Below are 13,795 nucleotides of genomic sequence, written 5' to 3'. Positions count from 1 at the left end.
CCTGTCCCTTTTTTTTTTTTTTTTTTGCAGGTTTGAGTGATTTTTATCAGGGATACCGGTATATTTCAGTAGTGGCTTCTCTCCGCAGTCACACCAGCCTTCCCTGGAGCCAGGTAATCTTCCTGGAGAGTTTGCTGAGAGCCAGCTAGTCTTGTTCTGAAAGGGTCTGTGCTTCCAAAGACAGAGCCCTGCACATCCTCACGGCCAGGGCAAGCTTTGGCCCGGGCTCCCCTCCTGGGCAGGTCAGGGTCTTGCCTCCCACACTGCTCAAGCGTGTTGCTCAATCCGGGCCAGTCCTCAGGATTGCACAGAGGATGCCATTACTCCTGCGTCTCAGATTCTGGAGATGGACCAAGGCATGTTGGATCGTCTCTTACTCCAGTTAACCCCCAGGGAAGAAAGCAAGAGAGAGCTGCATTGAACACGGACTTCTTGCTTCACTTTAATGAACAAGGCTGAGAAGTATCTGGGAAAAGTGGAACTCCAGGGTGGTATCGGGAGGCTTAGCTTTAGATTGGTGGGCGAGGGGGCTGGCTCTAACTTAGCCTTTCCCAAACTTTAATCATAAGAATCACCTGGGTTGTTTATAAAATATACAAGTTATTAGGGCTAGGAATCTGTTTTTTTTAAGTGTCATTCCTATCTTCAGGCAAGTTTGGGAGGCAGTTTATCTACTGTACTGAAAATAAACTGTGAAGAGGAGTGCTTTGGAAAAGTTTAGTTTTGCTTATAGTACGTTAATAAGTTTTTCTTGTTTGAAAAATGTGTTAACATTACATACAAATCTCCTTTTATTTTCCCTTCATCACCCAACTACCAGTCCTTCCCTCCGCCCAGAGGTGTCAGTTTGAAGTGTCTGTCTCCCCAGACGTTTTTGTTAAATTAAATAGATACAGCTTTTTGTTTAATTTTCATAAATAGGTATCATCTTTTTTTTTGGGGGGGGGTGCCATGCCGCTCGGCCTGTGGGGTCTTAGTTCCTTGACCAGGGGTTGAACCCAGGCCCCCAGAAGTGAAAGTGCTGAGTCCTAACCACTGGACTGCCAGGGAATTCCCAATCATCTTGTATTTACCATTCTACAGCCTGCTTTCTTCCACTCAAAGCTATGTCTTGGAGCACTATGTATAGAGCTATAGAGTGACTACTTTCTTTTTTTTTTTAACCTGCTACATAATATCCCATAGTGTGAAACTGGCACGGTTTATTTAGCAATCCCCCTATTGATGGGCATAGCAGGTGCTTGCAGTTTCTCCCTATTACTTGCTCCAGTAAGCATCCTTGCCCATGTCTCCTTGTGCACATTTGGGAATAAATACTGCAATGTGAAATTGTTGGGTTAATCCATGTGCATTTTTGGATTTTAATGGACGCTCCCAAAGTTATCTTTCACAGTGACTCTACCAGTTTACCTTTCCACCCAGAGCCTATGGAGAGGAGCCAGTTCTCAACGCAGGTGCCACTGTCTCACTGAAGCATATGGGCATGTGGCCAAGTGGAGACACCCACTTTCCACTTCCCTTTGGGGATAAATTGGAAGACTACCTCCTATCATGAAACTAAATCCCCAAGAAAAAACACCCAGGCCTCAGAGTGCTGGAAGGGAGGGACCAGTTCCACCCAGCAGTGTATGCAAAGCAGAAAGGAGGCTTGTGGAGCTCCAGTCTGCAGCCAGCTCCCAGAGCCTTGTCAGAGAGGCGTTGGGTGTGCTGGAATTCTAGAATCCTCCGGACTGCAGTGGGCCATGTACAAAAATGGGAGGTTGGAACAGGTCTCTCGAGGACACACCCCCAGCTCCCAGTTTCACTGCTTTATGAGCCTATAAAAGTCCTTCTGGGGCACTGGCTAACCTGGGGTCTCCAATTTTGTTTGACAGCAAGAAAAGGCCTGCCTGGGGTTTAGCCATAACCCTGCTTCTTTTTTCAGAGATGGGCCGGTATGCCTATCCCAGGAGGCCAGGAAAGCAAAAGAAGGTGTGTTCTATGAGTTAGGTAGCCCCACTCTGACAGTGCATCTTTCTGCTGCTCTGCTCCATGGTGGAATGGTGGGGCCAGTGGCCTGGGTTCCCCCTCAGCTCTGCGCCTGCCCTGTGTAAGGCAAGCAAGCCATCTGAAGGGTTCAGTGCCATGTTGGGTCTTTGCCAATCCAAGATCAAAATCAAGGAAGGCTTCTCATGTGCCCAAGTGGCCTGACCTGTGGAGGAGTCCCGGCTGGCTCCCTTTTGCTTGAATTGTTTAATTAGATTTAAGAGACTTGTCCGCTAACTGGGGCATTTTAAAGCAAATCAAAAGCAACCACCCCCCCAGGAATCCAAGCCCACTCCTGGGCAAACTCGCTTCCTTTCTTTTAACTCAGAAAATCAACAGCTTTCACTCAAGCCCCCTGCCTGGCCATCCTGACTTACAGTGTCCCTGGGTCACACTACCCAGTGCTTGCACCTGAGGCCTGTGGCACGTCGCACGGCACTCTGGTTAAACTCCCCACTCAACTCTCCTAACACCTGGTTAAATTTTTACTCCAAAAACCAGGACGTGATTTTGTGAAAGGTCAGACAGCTCAGTGATTGTTTGCTGAGTTTCACGTTGCTCAAACCTCAAATTCCGTCCCCTCTTCCAACTCACTTTGAAGTTTGAAAGGAAATTGATTAAATATACATTTTAGGAATCTTCCGATTTGCTTCTTAAACTAACAGAATTCTGAACTTTTTTTTTTTTAAACGGAAGGATTTTCAACTGTCAGCAGGTATAACTGGAACCATATGTCAGCAGAGACCAAGAGCTTTTCCTGGTTTTAGGATTTGTAAATTCTTATTGAAACGGAAGTAAGCAGGGCAGGCAGCCGGAGGGGCCCCGTGACAGCCCACGCTCAGATCTCATTTTAATTAGAAAATACAGATAGCGCCTGCTGGACCGAAGGCCTCCCAGAGCTCCCATCCCAGGGCGAGCACAGATTTGGTTTACATCCTGCTAGCCTCTGTGTTTGCAAATCATAGAGCACTTCCGGGAGGAGCTGATAGCGCCGGCTGAACCGAAGGCCTCCCAGAGCTCCCATCCCAGGGCGAGCACAGATTTGGTTTACATCCTGCTAGCCTCTGTGTTTGCAAATCATAGAGCACTTCCGGGAGGAGCTGGAATGTTGATTTCTAGATTACGGAGAGACTGCAGCCCAGCACCCTCCCCAGCTAATCCCCTCAAGTGATTTTGTTTTCTTGGGGAAATATTTGCTCCCTTCTTCATTGCAGAATAGACGGAGGGTGTTCATGCTGATAAAAGACAGTAAGGAAGGCCGGGATGAGAGAAAAGAGATTAGATGGGATGAGAGAAAAGAGATTAGATGTCATCCACAGCAGGTTCCTCATTTTCTCCTTTGGATTTCAGGCCCCTTGAACTCTGAGACCCAAAACCCTACATGCACTGGATTGGCATCTGAGCTGTTCTGTATGACAGTGGTTCACTTGTCTGATTTTCTCCCTAATGTGTTCTGCAAGTGGTAGAGTAGAAATGTCCTATGAAAGACATGGCGGGCCCTAGCGCTCCCTCTCCCCCATCTTTCCCTGCCTGGTGTCATTTGAGCTCAGTGAGTCTCCAGAAAGGCCACGATTACAGTGTCAGCATCTGGAAGCTCCCCTGCTGGCACTGGAGCCTGACCCATGGCCACAGTGGAGCAGTGGCAGCGGTGCTGCACGTGCTCAGACTGCGGGCGCTCCAGCCTTGGGTCTTCCACCGATAAGCCTGCTCTTCTTAGGGGAGCAGCGACTGCTGTGTGCTATGCCTCCCGTCGGCCCTCCCGGCCCCACGCCAGTGACAGGGCTGCGGGCATCACATTCCCAGCAACTGGAGGTCACTCGCTCATGCTGCCAGGGTTGCTGCCACAAACTGCCATTACCCAGCAGACAAAGGGGGATTTTCCCTTCCCCTGGGTTTACAGGCTGCTCAAATGCTTTACATTCCAGGAGCTGGGAGAGAGTGGAGGCTCCTGTGGTTTCTAATTAACCCCACAATTTAAATAACAATTCATGAAACCCCAAGGGTTGAGAGAAAAGCTAACCTACCCCCTCCCGAGAGAGGCAGCTGGGTGGCCCTGGCTGGGAGGCTGAGGACTTGCCCTTTGCCAGATGTGTGACCAAAGGGGCAGAAGTCACAGTGAGTTTGTGGTGGAGCAAAGGGTGCATTGAAAGGGAGCGGGTTTGGTGGGTTCATGTCCTTACCCCTTTGGTGGTGAGAGTGCCTCTCCTGAAGGTTAGGTAGTCAGAAATGGGAGGAAGGCTTCCCTGGTGGCGCAGTGGTTGAGAGTCCGCCTGCCGATGCAGGGGACACGGGTTCGTGCCCCGGTCCGGGAAGATCCCACATGCCGCGGAGCGGCTGCGCCCGTGAGCCGTGGCCGCTGAGCCTGCGTGTCCAGAGCCTGTGCTCCACAACAGGAGAGGCCGCAACAGCGTACCGCAAAAAAAAGAAAAAAGAAAAAAGAAAAAAAAATGGGAGGAAAAGTTGCTGTGTTTACTCTTAGCCTCCAAATGAGAATTTTTACCCTTCTCCAGGGAAAATGTGGAACTTTGAAGTGTTCAAAACTCAGATTCTCACACTCTTAGGGGACTCCCCTGCTGTCTCCACTGCCTAGCCCCAGGTGACTGCTCTGTTTGTTGTGGAACTTTGCTGCTTTCTGGAATACAGACAAGTGAGGAGTCCAGAAAGGGCTCTGGGAGGCAGAGGGTCCAGCCAAGGTGCCTGCTCTGGACCTCAGTTTCCCCATCTGTTATGGAAGGGTCTTCTGATGTGTTGCTTCCAAGGCCCTCGCTGGCCTTGGCAGTCTATCCATTCATCCCTGAGCTGCTTTGGTGTTTTCACTGGGCCTGTCTGGGGCCTCAGTCATCTTTGCAGAGCGTTGATCTCACCAAATTGTTGTCTGGTTACCCAAGGGATGGTTGTGTTCCAGATTTGGGGAAAATGGAACGCTGGACATAATTATCTCTAGGCAAGCTCTTCTGTGCCTCAGCCAGCACCAGGAGCATGTCAGCATTTCTAGGCTCTCTGCGAGCTCATTTCCAACTTTCCTCCATTTCCATTCCATTAAATCGAGCAAGTCACATTCCCCAAAGAGACCTTCCAAGTTCTTGCCTCTGTGCTTCTGTACCGAGATGCCCTTCTGTTCTCACTTCACTGTGCCCAGAGCAGCCAGCCTACATATGCAGGCTCAGGCCCCTCCCTTATGATGGAGCACTGCAGCATGGGCCCCTTGTCACCCCTGCGAGAATCAGAGTTCCCTGAGGGTGGGCACCAGCTCAGATTCCTGCCTCTGCCTCCTACTCCTTGCTCATCTGGCACAGGCTTAGTTTATATTTGTTGGAGCAAAGCCTGGCTGTGAACAGAAGTGAAGTCGACAGCCACAGGTGGACTCACACACTTGCCATCTTCCTTGCAGGTGACCATCGCTGATGACTACTCGGATCCCTTTGATGCCAAGAATGATCTGAAAAGCAAAGCGGGAAAGGGGGAGAGTGCTGGCTACATGGAGCCCTATGAGGCACAGAGGATCATGACAGGTAAGCAGAGCCCTTGACACAGAGACTTGCAACTCAGCAGGGAGGCAGATGGGCCCTGTGGTCACCCACCAGCCTCCAGAGGTGAAGGTGTGTACTTTCAAGGTGGTGGTTGGGGGGCAGTGCCGTGTTGAATCTTTACCACAGTTTATCTGTTCGTGTTTCACCGAACTCAGGAAGAAACTGGCAGGGCACAGTGACAGTCCAGATACCAGGGTACCAAGTACAGTTAACCAAGATAGGAACTAAGAAGGACATGGAGAAGTGGGGGCGGGGGGGAAGTTCTCATAGAAATTTCTGATTAAAGAAGGATACAGCACTTGAGATGGAAAACTTAGCTTGGAACTTCCTAGCAGCCAGGGCAATAAAAGAAACAGGCTGGGACACCTTGCTTTTATTACTTAGTAGAAGCGGGCAGACTAGATCGTTAGGGACAGAATTATCCCTGGCCCCATACACGAAAATCTTTGTTTTAGGGCTGGAAGCAGCTTAAAGAGCCATGGTCTACATGGCAGGTTTACAGGAAACACAGAGACTTTCCTCCTTTGGCTATTTTCCTATTGGCCCTTGATGATAAAACCTGTCAGAGCAATGGTGTAGGGCCCAGGAGAATGTGGCCAGGTATGTGGTATCCTGGGGGTCTCTTTTTGCCAGGATAATACTTGGAGCATCTCTAAAGAATGAACAATTATCAGATATCAGCCATCTCAACAGACCCCAGGCATGGGTGGATGGTAGGGAGATCACGGGCAGAGGAGAAGCCCCCTATGAATGTCCTCCTGGCTCAGGAGGATGGTCCAGGCACAGAAGAGCAGCTGTGTGGGTTGGCCCCCTCTCACCCTGCACAAGACAGTGATATGAGCAGAGACACCGCGTGCTGCAGAGCACGGGCAGGTAGCCCCCCCGAATTTTGAGGCCTAGTGAGTTGGTGCCCTGTGTGTCTCGGGATTTGGGATTCAGGTGCCTCCTTCTGTGACTCAGTTATTGTTTATTTGTGTTCATGTCTCTGAGCACTTTCTCTTGATTCCTTCTGAATTAGAAGGAAGAAGGGAGGGACTTCCCTGGTGGTCCAGTGGTTAAGACTCTGCGCTTCCACTGCAGGGGACGTGGGTTCTATCCCCGTTCGTGGAACTAAGATCCAGCATGTGGAGCGGCCAAAAAATAAAATAAAAATAAAATAAAATATTTTTTAAAAATGAAGAAGAAGGAGGAGGAAGGGAAGAAACAGTTACTGAGCACTTAGCACATTCTGGGCCCGCGTTGAACGTTAGCTCTCGGGCTGCGGAGACCCTGTAGGATAATTGCTGAAGAATCTGGGTGTGAGTCCAGGCCCTGCTTCCAGGACTCTGCCTCATGCTCTTCCTGCTCATGGAAGGCAATTCTCGGGCCACCAGTGTGGCCTCCAGGACACCTGGCCACTTTTTGAAGGGCTGAGGCAGGAAGCAATTGACCAGAGGGACTTCGGCCAACCTGCTGGGGGCCACCTCTTGTGGCCGTTCCCATCTTTCTAGTCTCTCCTGGCAAAGCGGCCTCCATGGGCGGCAAGAACCCAAGAGCTGAGCATGTGTTTGGGGCCATGGTCCCAAAGTGGGGAGCAGCCTGTTCTCTTCCAGCAACTCAGGAAAGCAGATCTGCTGGTGGAGTCTTCACCTCAGACCTGTAGGAACACCCACTCCCACCATCACGCCTCATCACCTCCACCCACATGCCAGCACCCCCATCAGGCTCAGAGAAGCAGCCCCGAGCCCAGCTCAGCCCTCAGGGCCAGTGGTGGCAGCCGTGGCCCTGCGCCTCCCTGTAGCTTCCACTAGTCTTGCACTCAGCGGGCCTTGGCCTGGGTTAAAGGAGTGGTGGGTCCAGGAGTAACTTTGGGACACTGGCACATTCAGACGTCAGGGCAGCAAAGGATCTTTGAGGTCATCCAAACCCAACAGCCTTATTTTACAGGTGGGGAAACTGAGGCTAGGAGGGAGAGGGACTTGCCCGAGGACACATAGTAAGTTGGAGGCGGACTGGCCAGCATGGCCTGTGCTCAGCAGGGCAGACTTTGGGGTTGAGTGCTGGAGGAGGTGTAATGTTGAGTTTGATGCCCAGGTATCCGGGCATGAGGAAATGGCAGGAGCTGTTGAGGCTGGAAGCCTCTGCCAGGTCCCAGGCTCCATACTGGGCCCCTTCACATACACACTCTTTAAACCTCACTGTGTCCCTGCAAAGGAGGTGTTGTCTCATTTCACAGGTGAGGGAGACTGAGGACAAGTCACTTCCCTGGGGTCACACCAGCAGAAGGGAGAGGCCCAGACCTGCATCTTAGGAACATGGGGGCAGGGGGCTGAAGGGGATGGGTGGGAACATCTGCTGGGAGCCCAGACTTTGGGGAGGGTCCGCCACTGCTCAGCGTCTATGGAGTGGAGCTGGGCCCCTCCTGGGTGCTGCCACGGACCCCAGCGGTAAGGAGCTGATTAACTGGGTGGAATTCTCCTGTGAGACTTTGACTTTTTAATGAGGCACACCCACGGGGGCCAGGTCCAAGGCAGGGCAGTGTGAGTTTACTGGAAATCTGTTAGGATCTCAGGCATTCTCTCTCCAAAGAAGCATCCTTCTCTTTGCTGCTCTGTGCTTTCTTCCTACCTTGGAGATTATGCCCAAATTTACCCGTGTTTTTGTTTTTAAGGAAATACGTGATTAAACAGGACGTTTTCTGGGTGTAATGACCTTGCAGCAGCTCTCTTTGACTTGGAATTCTTTGTGTGTAACATCACCATCACCGCAGTGACTGATGGCAAGGATGGGGGCTGGGTTAGCCAGCACCATATAAATGTTCCAGGAAGTAACTCACTGAGCTGCCACGAAGCTCCCAGGGGAGGGGGAGGTAACAGAGGTTGGTGCTGGGGATGGCAGTGGAGCAGGGGGTGTGGCACAGAACAAGTTATATTCAACCTTTTAGGGTGACCATTGTTTTTGATGCTGTAACATTTATGTGTATGAGTACACGTAGCTTCTAGTAACGAGGCAGGCATCTTTGGTACGTAAGACTAATGCTGCCAGGGGAATTCCAGTGGTTAGGACTCCATGCTTTCACTGCCAAGGGCCAGGTTCAATCCCTAGTTGGGGAACTAAGATCCCACAAGTCTTGTGGCCAAAAAAACAACAAAAAAAAAAAAAAAAGAAAAAGAATAATGCTGCTGGGAAGAGCATGGCTTCTCTGCCTGAGATGGCGTGCATCTCTGGTTTGAAAGGAGACCAGACTGGAGTCAAGCAGATCTGGGATGGACACTTGTCACCTAAGTGACCCCTGGGCCTCAGTTTCCCCCTGAGAAGCAGTAGCCTTGGAGTGGGCAGTCAGTAGTACTTCTAGCTGCTTTTGGCTGTGAACGGGCTGTTTGACCCTGTGCAGCACATTCTGTGCCTCTGTTTTTCCCTGTTTAAGGAATGATGGGTCAATAATAACAGCAACAGCAGTGGAGGCCACCGCTAAGTTCTCTCATACTTGTTTACAGCACTTGGTATGAATTCTCATTGGATCTTCAGTGTCACTCTTTGAAGTGGAGGTGCCCACTTTACCAATAAACTGAGGCACAGAGAGACTAAGTAACTAGTCCAAGGCAACACAGCCAGGTAGTCAGTTGGGTGGCTGTCTGCCAAGGCCTGTTTAACTGCTACACAGGACTTCTCTCCAGGGCCCGTCCAGCCCTGGTGCACTCCCTGGAGCTTGATCTTCAGACTCCCCAGCATGGCCGACGTGGCCTGTGATTAAGTGGTAAGGTTTTGTCCTCTGTGTCCTTGGCACCATGCAGCAGGTGGTGGGGAGCCTGTGGGAGGTGTGATTTTGTGAACAGAGAACTCGGCCCAACCCATTGGCTATAGCTAGGATGGAGGGCATGGAGAAGCATGCCTGTTTTTCTAGGGCCTCCTCGTACCCCCGTCTCTCTGTCTGCCTTAACTTACCCTCTCCCACAGACTCCCCTTTGTGTCAACCACAGGAATTAGGTTCTGGATTCAAAAGGGAGGTTCAGCTCTCCATGGAACCTCAGAACCCATGTATGCCTGGGCCTCATTTTCTGGCCCCATCGCCTCTCTCACCTCAGCAGCAGCTCTGGAGATATTTCCTTAACACCCTAGGGCTCTATAGAACCCAGTTGGAAAGCTAGTGACCCAGTCCAAGCTTTCCTTTTTATAGGTAGGAAAACTGAGACTCAAAAAAGTCATGATCCTTTTGAGATTTTTTTTTTTTAACACACTGATTAAATGTGAAGTTGTCTTGTGAGGCAGTGAGTTGACCATCCCTAGAGGCATCCAAGCAGAGGCAAGACAGCCAGCACTGGGAGATGATATGAAGGTAGTTAAGTCTCAGATGTGTGGTTGGTTCAAGCTACCCCTGAGGTCTGTGTCAATCCTGAGCTCTGAGATGTCATGATTCACTGTGTCCTCCCCCATCATTAGACACCCAGGATCAGCCCCACGAAGGGAGCACCTGAGACCAACTCTGAAGAGGAGAGGATCTGGTTAGGGCTGGCAGCTTCCTTTCTCAGTGCCAGCCTGACTCATGCCAACTGTGCAGTCCTGGTTCCGCTTTTCGTCTTTCTTGGCCCGTCTCTTGAGGTCAGATTCTGGTTTGGGCTTTTTCCGTGTGTGAATTGAAGAGGAAGGATCACACCACTTCTTGGTTTCCTTTCTGCTCCCTTGTCTATGTATTTGGTGTCCCCAGGCCAAACCTCCCACTGAGCCGATAGGCAGGCCACCTCTCTCCAAATCCCTGCTTAGCAGCCCATTCTTTCCTTCTTCCCTGAGACTTGATCCTGGGGCTTGAGGGCCCCTGTTGCACAGAGACCTGCTGAGGGGGTGGGAAGGGTGCTGGGTCTTTTTTTTTTTTTTTTTGGCCGGGCCACACGGCGTGTAGGATCTCAGTTCCCCGACCAGGGATCAAACCTGTACCCCCTGCATTGGAAGCTCGGAGTCTTAACCACTGGACCGCCAGAGAAGTCCAGGGTGCTGGGCTCTGAGTCAGGCTGACTTGGGTGCCTGTGTGTGTCAGGATGCTTAGCTTGTTGGGGTCTGCTTTGTAAAATAGGGCACACAACACTGATGTGAGTCTTGGGTGGAGGAACAAACTTTGTACATGTGCTTGAGATTATTGATATTTGGGGGCAGAGGGCCTGTTTGGTTCTTCACGTGGTTTTCTGTGCTGTTGAATTCTCTGGCCAGTCCCTGTAGGGGCCCCTGCCCACTTGGAGGTGGGTGGCAAGACACTGGAACAGGTGGTCCCCAGCCCCTCTGTGGTACCCTTGGTACCCTGGAGCCCTTGCTAAGTAAGCCCTGCTATGTTGGAATCTGGACCGTGTAACCTGGGCAAATAGTGCCCCTGCCTTTAGCAGTAATATCCATGAAGCAGGGAGACAGGCGTGGACCTGGGTGGCCGGTTGGTGCACAGAGGTGAGCAGGTGAATCTCCAGGAGTTCAGAGGAGAAACCACAGCTTCTAGTTTGGGCCATCCAAGTGGGGTGGGAGATGGGAGTGGTGGGGATGAGAGCTGGGCCTGGCAACCAGGCAGAGGGAAGAGCTTGAGCAAAGGCATGGAGGTGTGGGAATTCTCTGCTGGAGAGGAGTGGCAGGAGATGAGGCTTTTGACAGGATCCTGATAGGAAAAGCACTTGGGGGCAAGAGCTTGTAAAGTCGGATTGTATCGTGAGGCCCTAGTTAGCCTAAAGGTGCAGAATATTTCTCACCTGGGATCCTTCTGCCCCAGGCCTTCAGCCCCAGGAGTTCTGAGGTACCCAAGGTGGTGGCGGTGACAAGGACTGTGGTAGTTTGTTTTTTCAGAGGGCTTTCCTCTCTGCCAAGCACTGCTCCAAACACTTTCCACGATTAGCTCATTTAATCCTCCCAAGGAGCCTGTGAGCTATAGGTACTACTATCATCCCCATTTTATAGGTGAGAATACTGAGTCTCAGAAAGGTTAAGTAAGCAGTAAAACCAGGAAAAGCAGCGCCATCTGGAGCCCTTGCCTTCAGCTGAAACACTGTCACATCCGTCCTGGACTCCCAGAGGGTCTGCAGAAATAACTGGGAATTTTACAGTTACTTAGGCCTCATTTTTAGGTGTGACTCTCACCCCCCCGCCCCCTCCCTGTCCTATATAAAATTGTTCAAAGTGTCATCTCACAGGATGAATCATATAAGTATTAATTGAAAGCATTTTCATATAATTTTTAATATGTAAGCAATTACACATTAAAAAGTCCTTGGCATGTCTTTATTATTAAATCAACTTTATAGCACAATAAGAGGAAATTAAAAGAAAGCCATTTCACACACAGCCCCACTGCCCTGGCGTGGCTGTTTTCCTTGCTTAAGATTTGCCTTCTGCCCTTTTAAGCTCCATGTGCTTATAGGCACGCTCCAGGTAAAGCCAGTCACCTATTTTTAAGGCGGGGGTGGAGGCGACCTTTTGTATCTTCTCTTCCTCTGGCATGGCCTATTCTAGCAGCAACATACTTCCCTTCCAAGAGAACGGTGGTTGTGTACCACGTGCAAGTCTCTGTATTCCAGTGGTGGCCTGTTTCAGGAGGAAGAAGGCAGGAAATGTGGATTCTAGCCCTGGCTCTGCCCTGGTCTGCTGTGTGACCTGAGGCAGGTTGCTTCCCCTCTCTGGGCCTCAGTTCCCTCATCTGAAAAATCAGATTCTGCCTTCTTTCCTGGGCTCCATGAGGATCTTTATAAGCACTTAGGTTCCCCGCTTTTGTGGTCACATTGGGCTTCTCCAGCTGTCCTGGTCAGGACTGCACCTTCCCCCACCCCACCCACACCCACTTCCACTTGGCACCAGCCCACGTCTTGCCAGGCTGTGAGGAAGAGCTGGCTCTGGCACCATCCCAAGAGCGTGCATGCTGCCCTCTGCTCTCAGGGCAGACAGGGCTGGGAGCTGCAGGTCTGCACCCTCTGAACAGCCAGCATCCAGAGGCCTTTCCTGGAGCTGCTATTCTTGAATCCCAGAATAAAAGCCCCAAAGACCCGCAAATGCTTCTCAGAGAAGGGGCCCTCTTGAGTCTTGACTGGCCATTAGAGAGGTCACCTCCAGCCACCCTGAGATTTCTGCCTTCCTCGCATGTTCACTGTCATCTCTGCCCTCCTGGCTCAGGGCAGCATTGTTGTTGTTTTTTTTAATTGAAGTATAGTTGATTTACAACGTGTTAATTTCCGCTGTACAGTAAAGTGATTCAGTTATACATATATATACATTCTTTTTAAAATATTCTTTTCCATTATGATTTATCACAAGATATTGAATATGATTCCCTGTGCTATACAGTAGGACCTTGTTGTTTATCCATTTTATATATAATAGTTTGAGGCAGCACTCTTTTCCTGTCCTTTTGGTGGCGGGAAAGTAGAGAGCCTTTCTGTCTGGGCCCTGAGCCCAGGCCCTTCCAGCTCCACAGTGCCCGTGGACTCTGCTCCCAGAATGTCCATGCACTCACCTCTCTTCCTCACCTGGCCGGCTCTGCCGCCCTGCTACCCGAACAGTCTCCGCACCCTTCATTCCCCTCCCCCTCTGCAGGCCCCGTGCTCCTCCCTGGCCTGCCTGCTCTCCAAGTTGCCTCAGGCTTCAGCCTGTCCTGGGGGGGTCACAGCTCTCCGCCGGCTGGGGGATGTCAGGCTGGAGCTGTCCCTGAAGAGCAGTCTTTCTGTCTTGCATCCTCTTTCCACTTGAGGCCCAGAGAGGGGTACAAGCTGGCCAGAGTCACACAGCAGCAAGCCACAGAGCGGGTCTCCTGACTTCTAACATAGGGCTCCTGGTCTGGTTTTGAAATGTTTGGAAACCTGCCCTTGCCCACTCCTGCCTGACAGATAGAAGGCTCGGTCATGGACTGTGCATAGGTCCCTGGCTGGTCTGTCATTTACCAGAATGACTTACCTACTGGACAGGAAGGAGATAATCAAGTGTAAATAGATTTTGTATTAGTCACCCGATGACTTTCCTGTTCTTGAGAAAGCACAGCTCACACACACGCCCAGCGGTGCTTTACCTGCTGAGCTCCAGGCCCAGGGAGGCCCAGTGGGGAGGGGAGCTGCTGAGGAAGACAGCAGGAAGCCCAGGTTCCCGTGGTGACCAGTGAGCCCACACTGGCAGTTGCTTCCTATTCTCTCACCCCACATGCCCCTTGCCCTTTTGACCCTTGACACTGAGCTTGTTCAGCTTTTCAGGAAAGTTGCGACAGGACTGGGACAGGCCACGGAAAGCTGACAGTCATTGATAGCATTCCT

At 51.0% G+C, this 13,795-nt stretch overlaps 1 protein-coding gene across 1 annotated transcript in view; it reads left to right on the top strand.

The window, feature by feature from the left end:
- SHB (SH2 domain containing adaptor protein B) overlaps positions 1-13,795 on the top strand; it is a 136,309-nt gene that overhangs the window by 44,166 nt on the left and 78,348 nt on the right. Inside the window, 1 exon segment of the mRNA XM_007456015.1 lies at positions 5,417-5,537. Coding sequence (XP_007456077.1) covers positions 5,417-5,537 — 121 coding nt within the window.

Source organism: Lipotes vexillifer, unplaced genomic scaffold (assembly GCF_000442215.2).
Source record: "Lipotes vexillifer unplaced genomic scaffold, Lipotes_vexillifer_v1.1 scaffold920, whole genome shotgun sequence".
NCBI classification, from domain to species: Eukaryota; Metazoa; Chordata; class Mammalia; order Artiodactyla; family Lipotidae; genus Lipotes; species Lipotes vexillifer.
The sequence above is the reverse complement of the archived record's forward strand: the minus strand, read 5'-3'. Positions and strand labels throughout refer to the sequence as shown.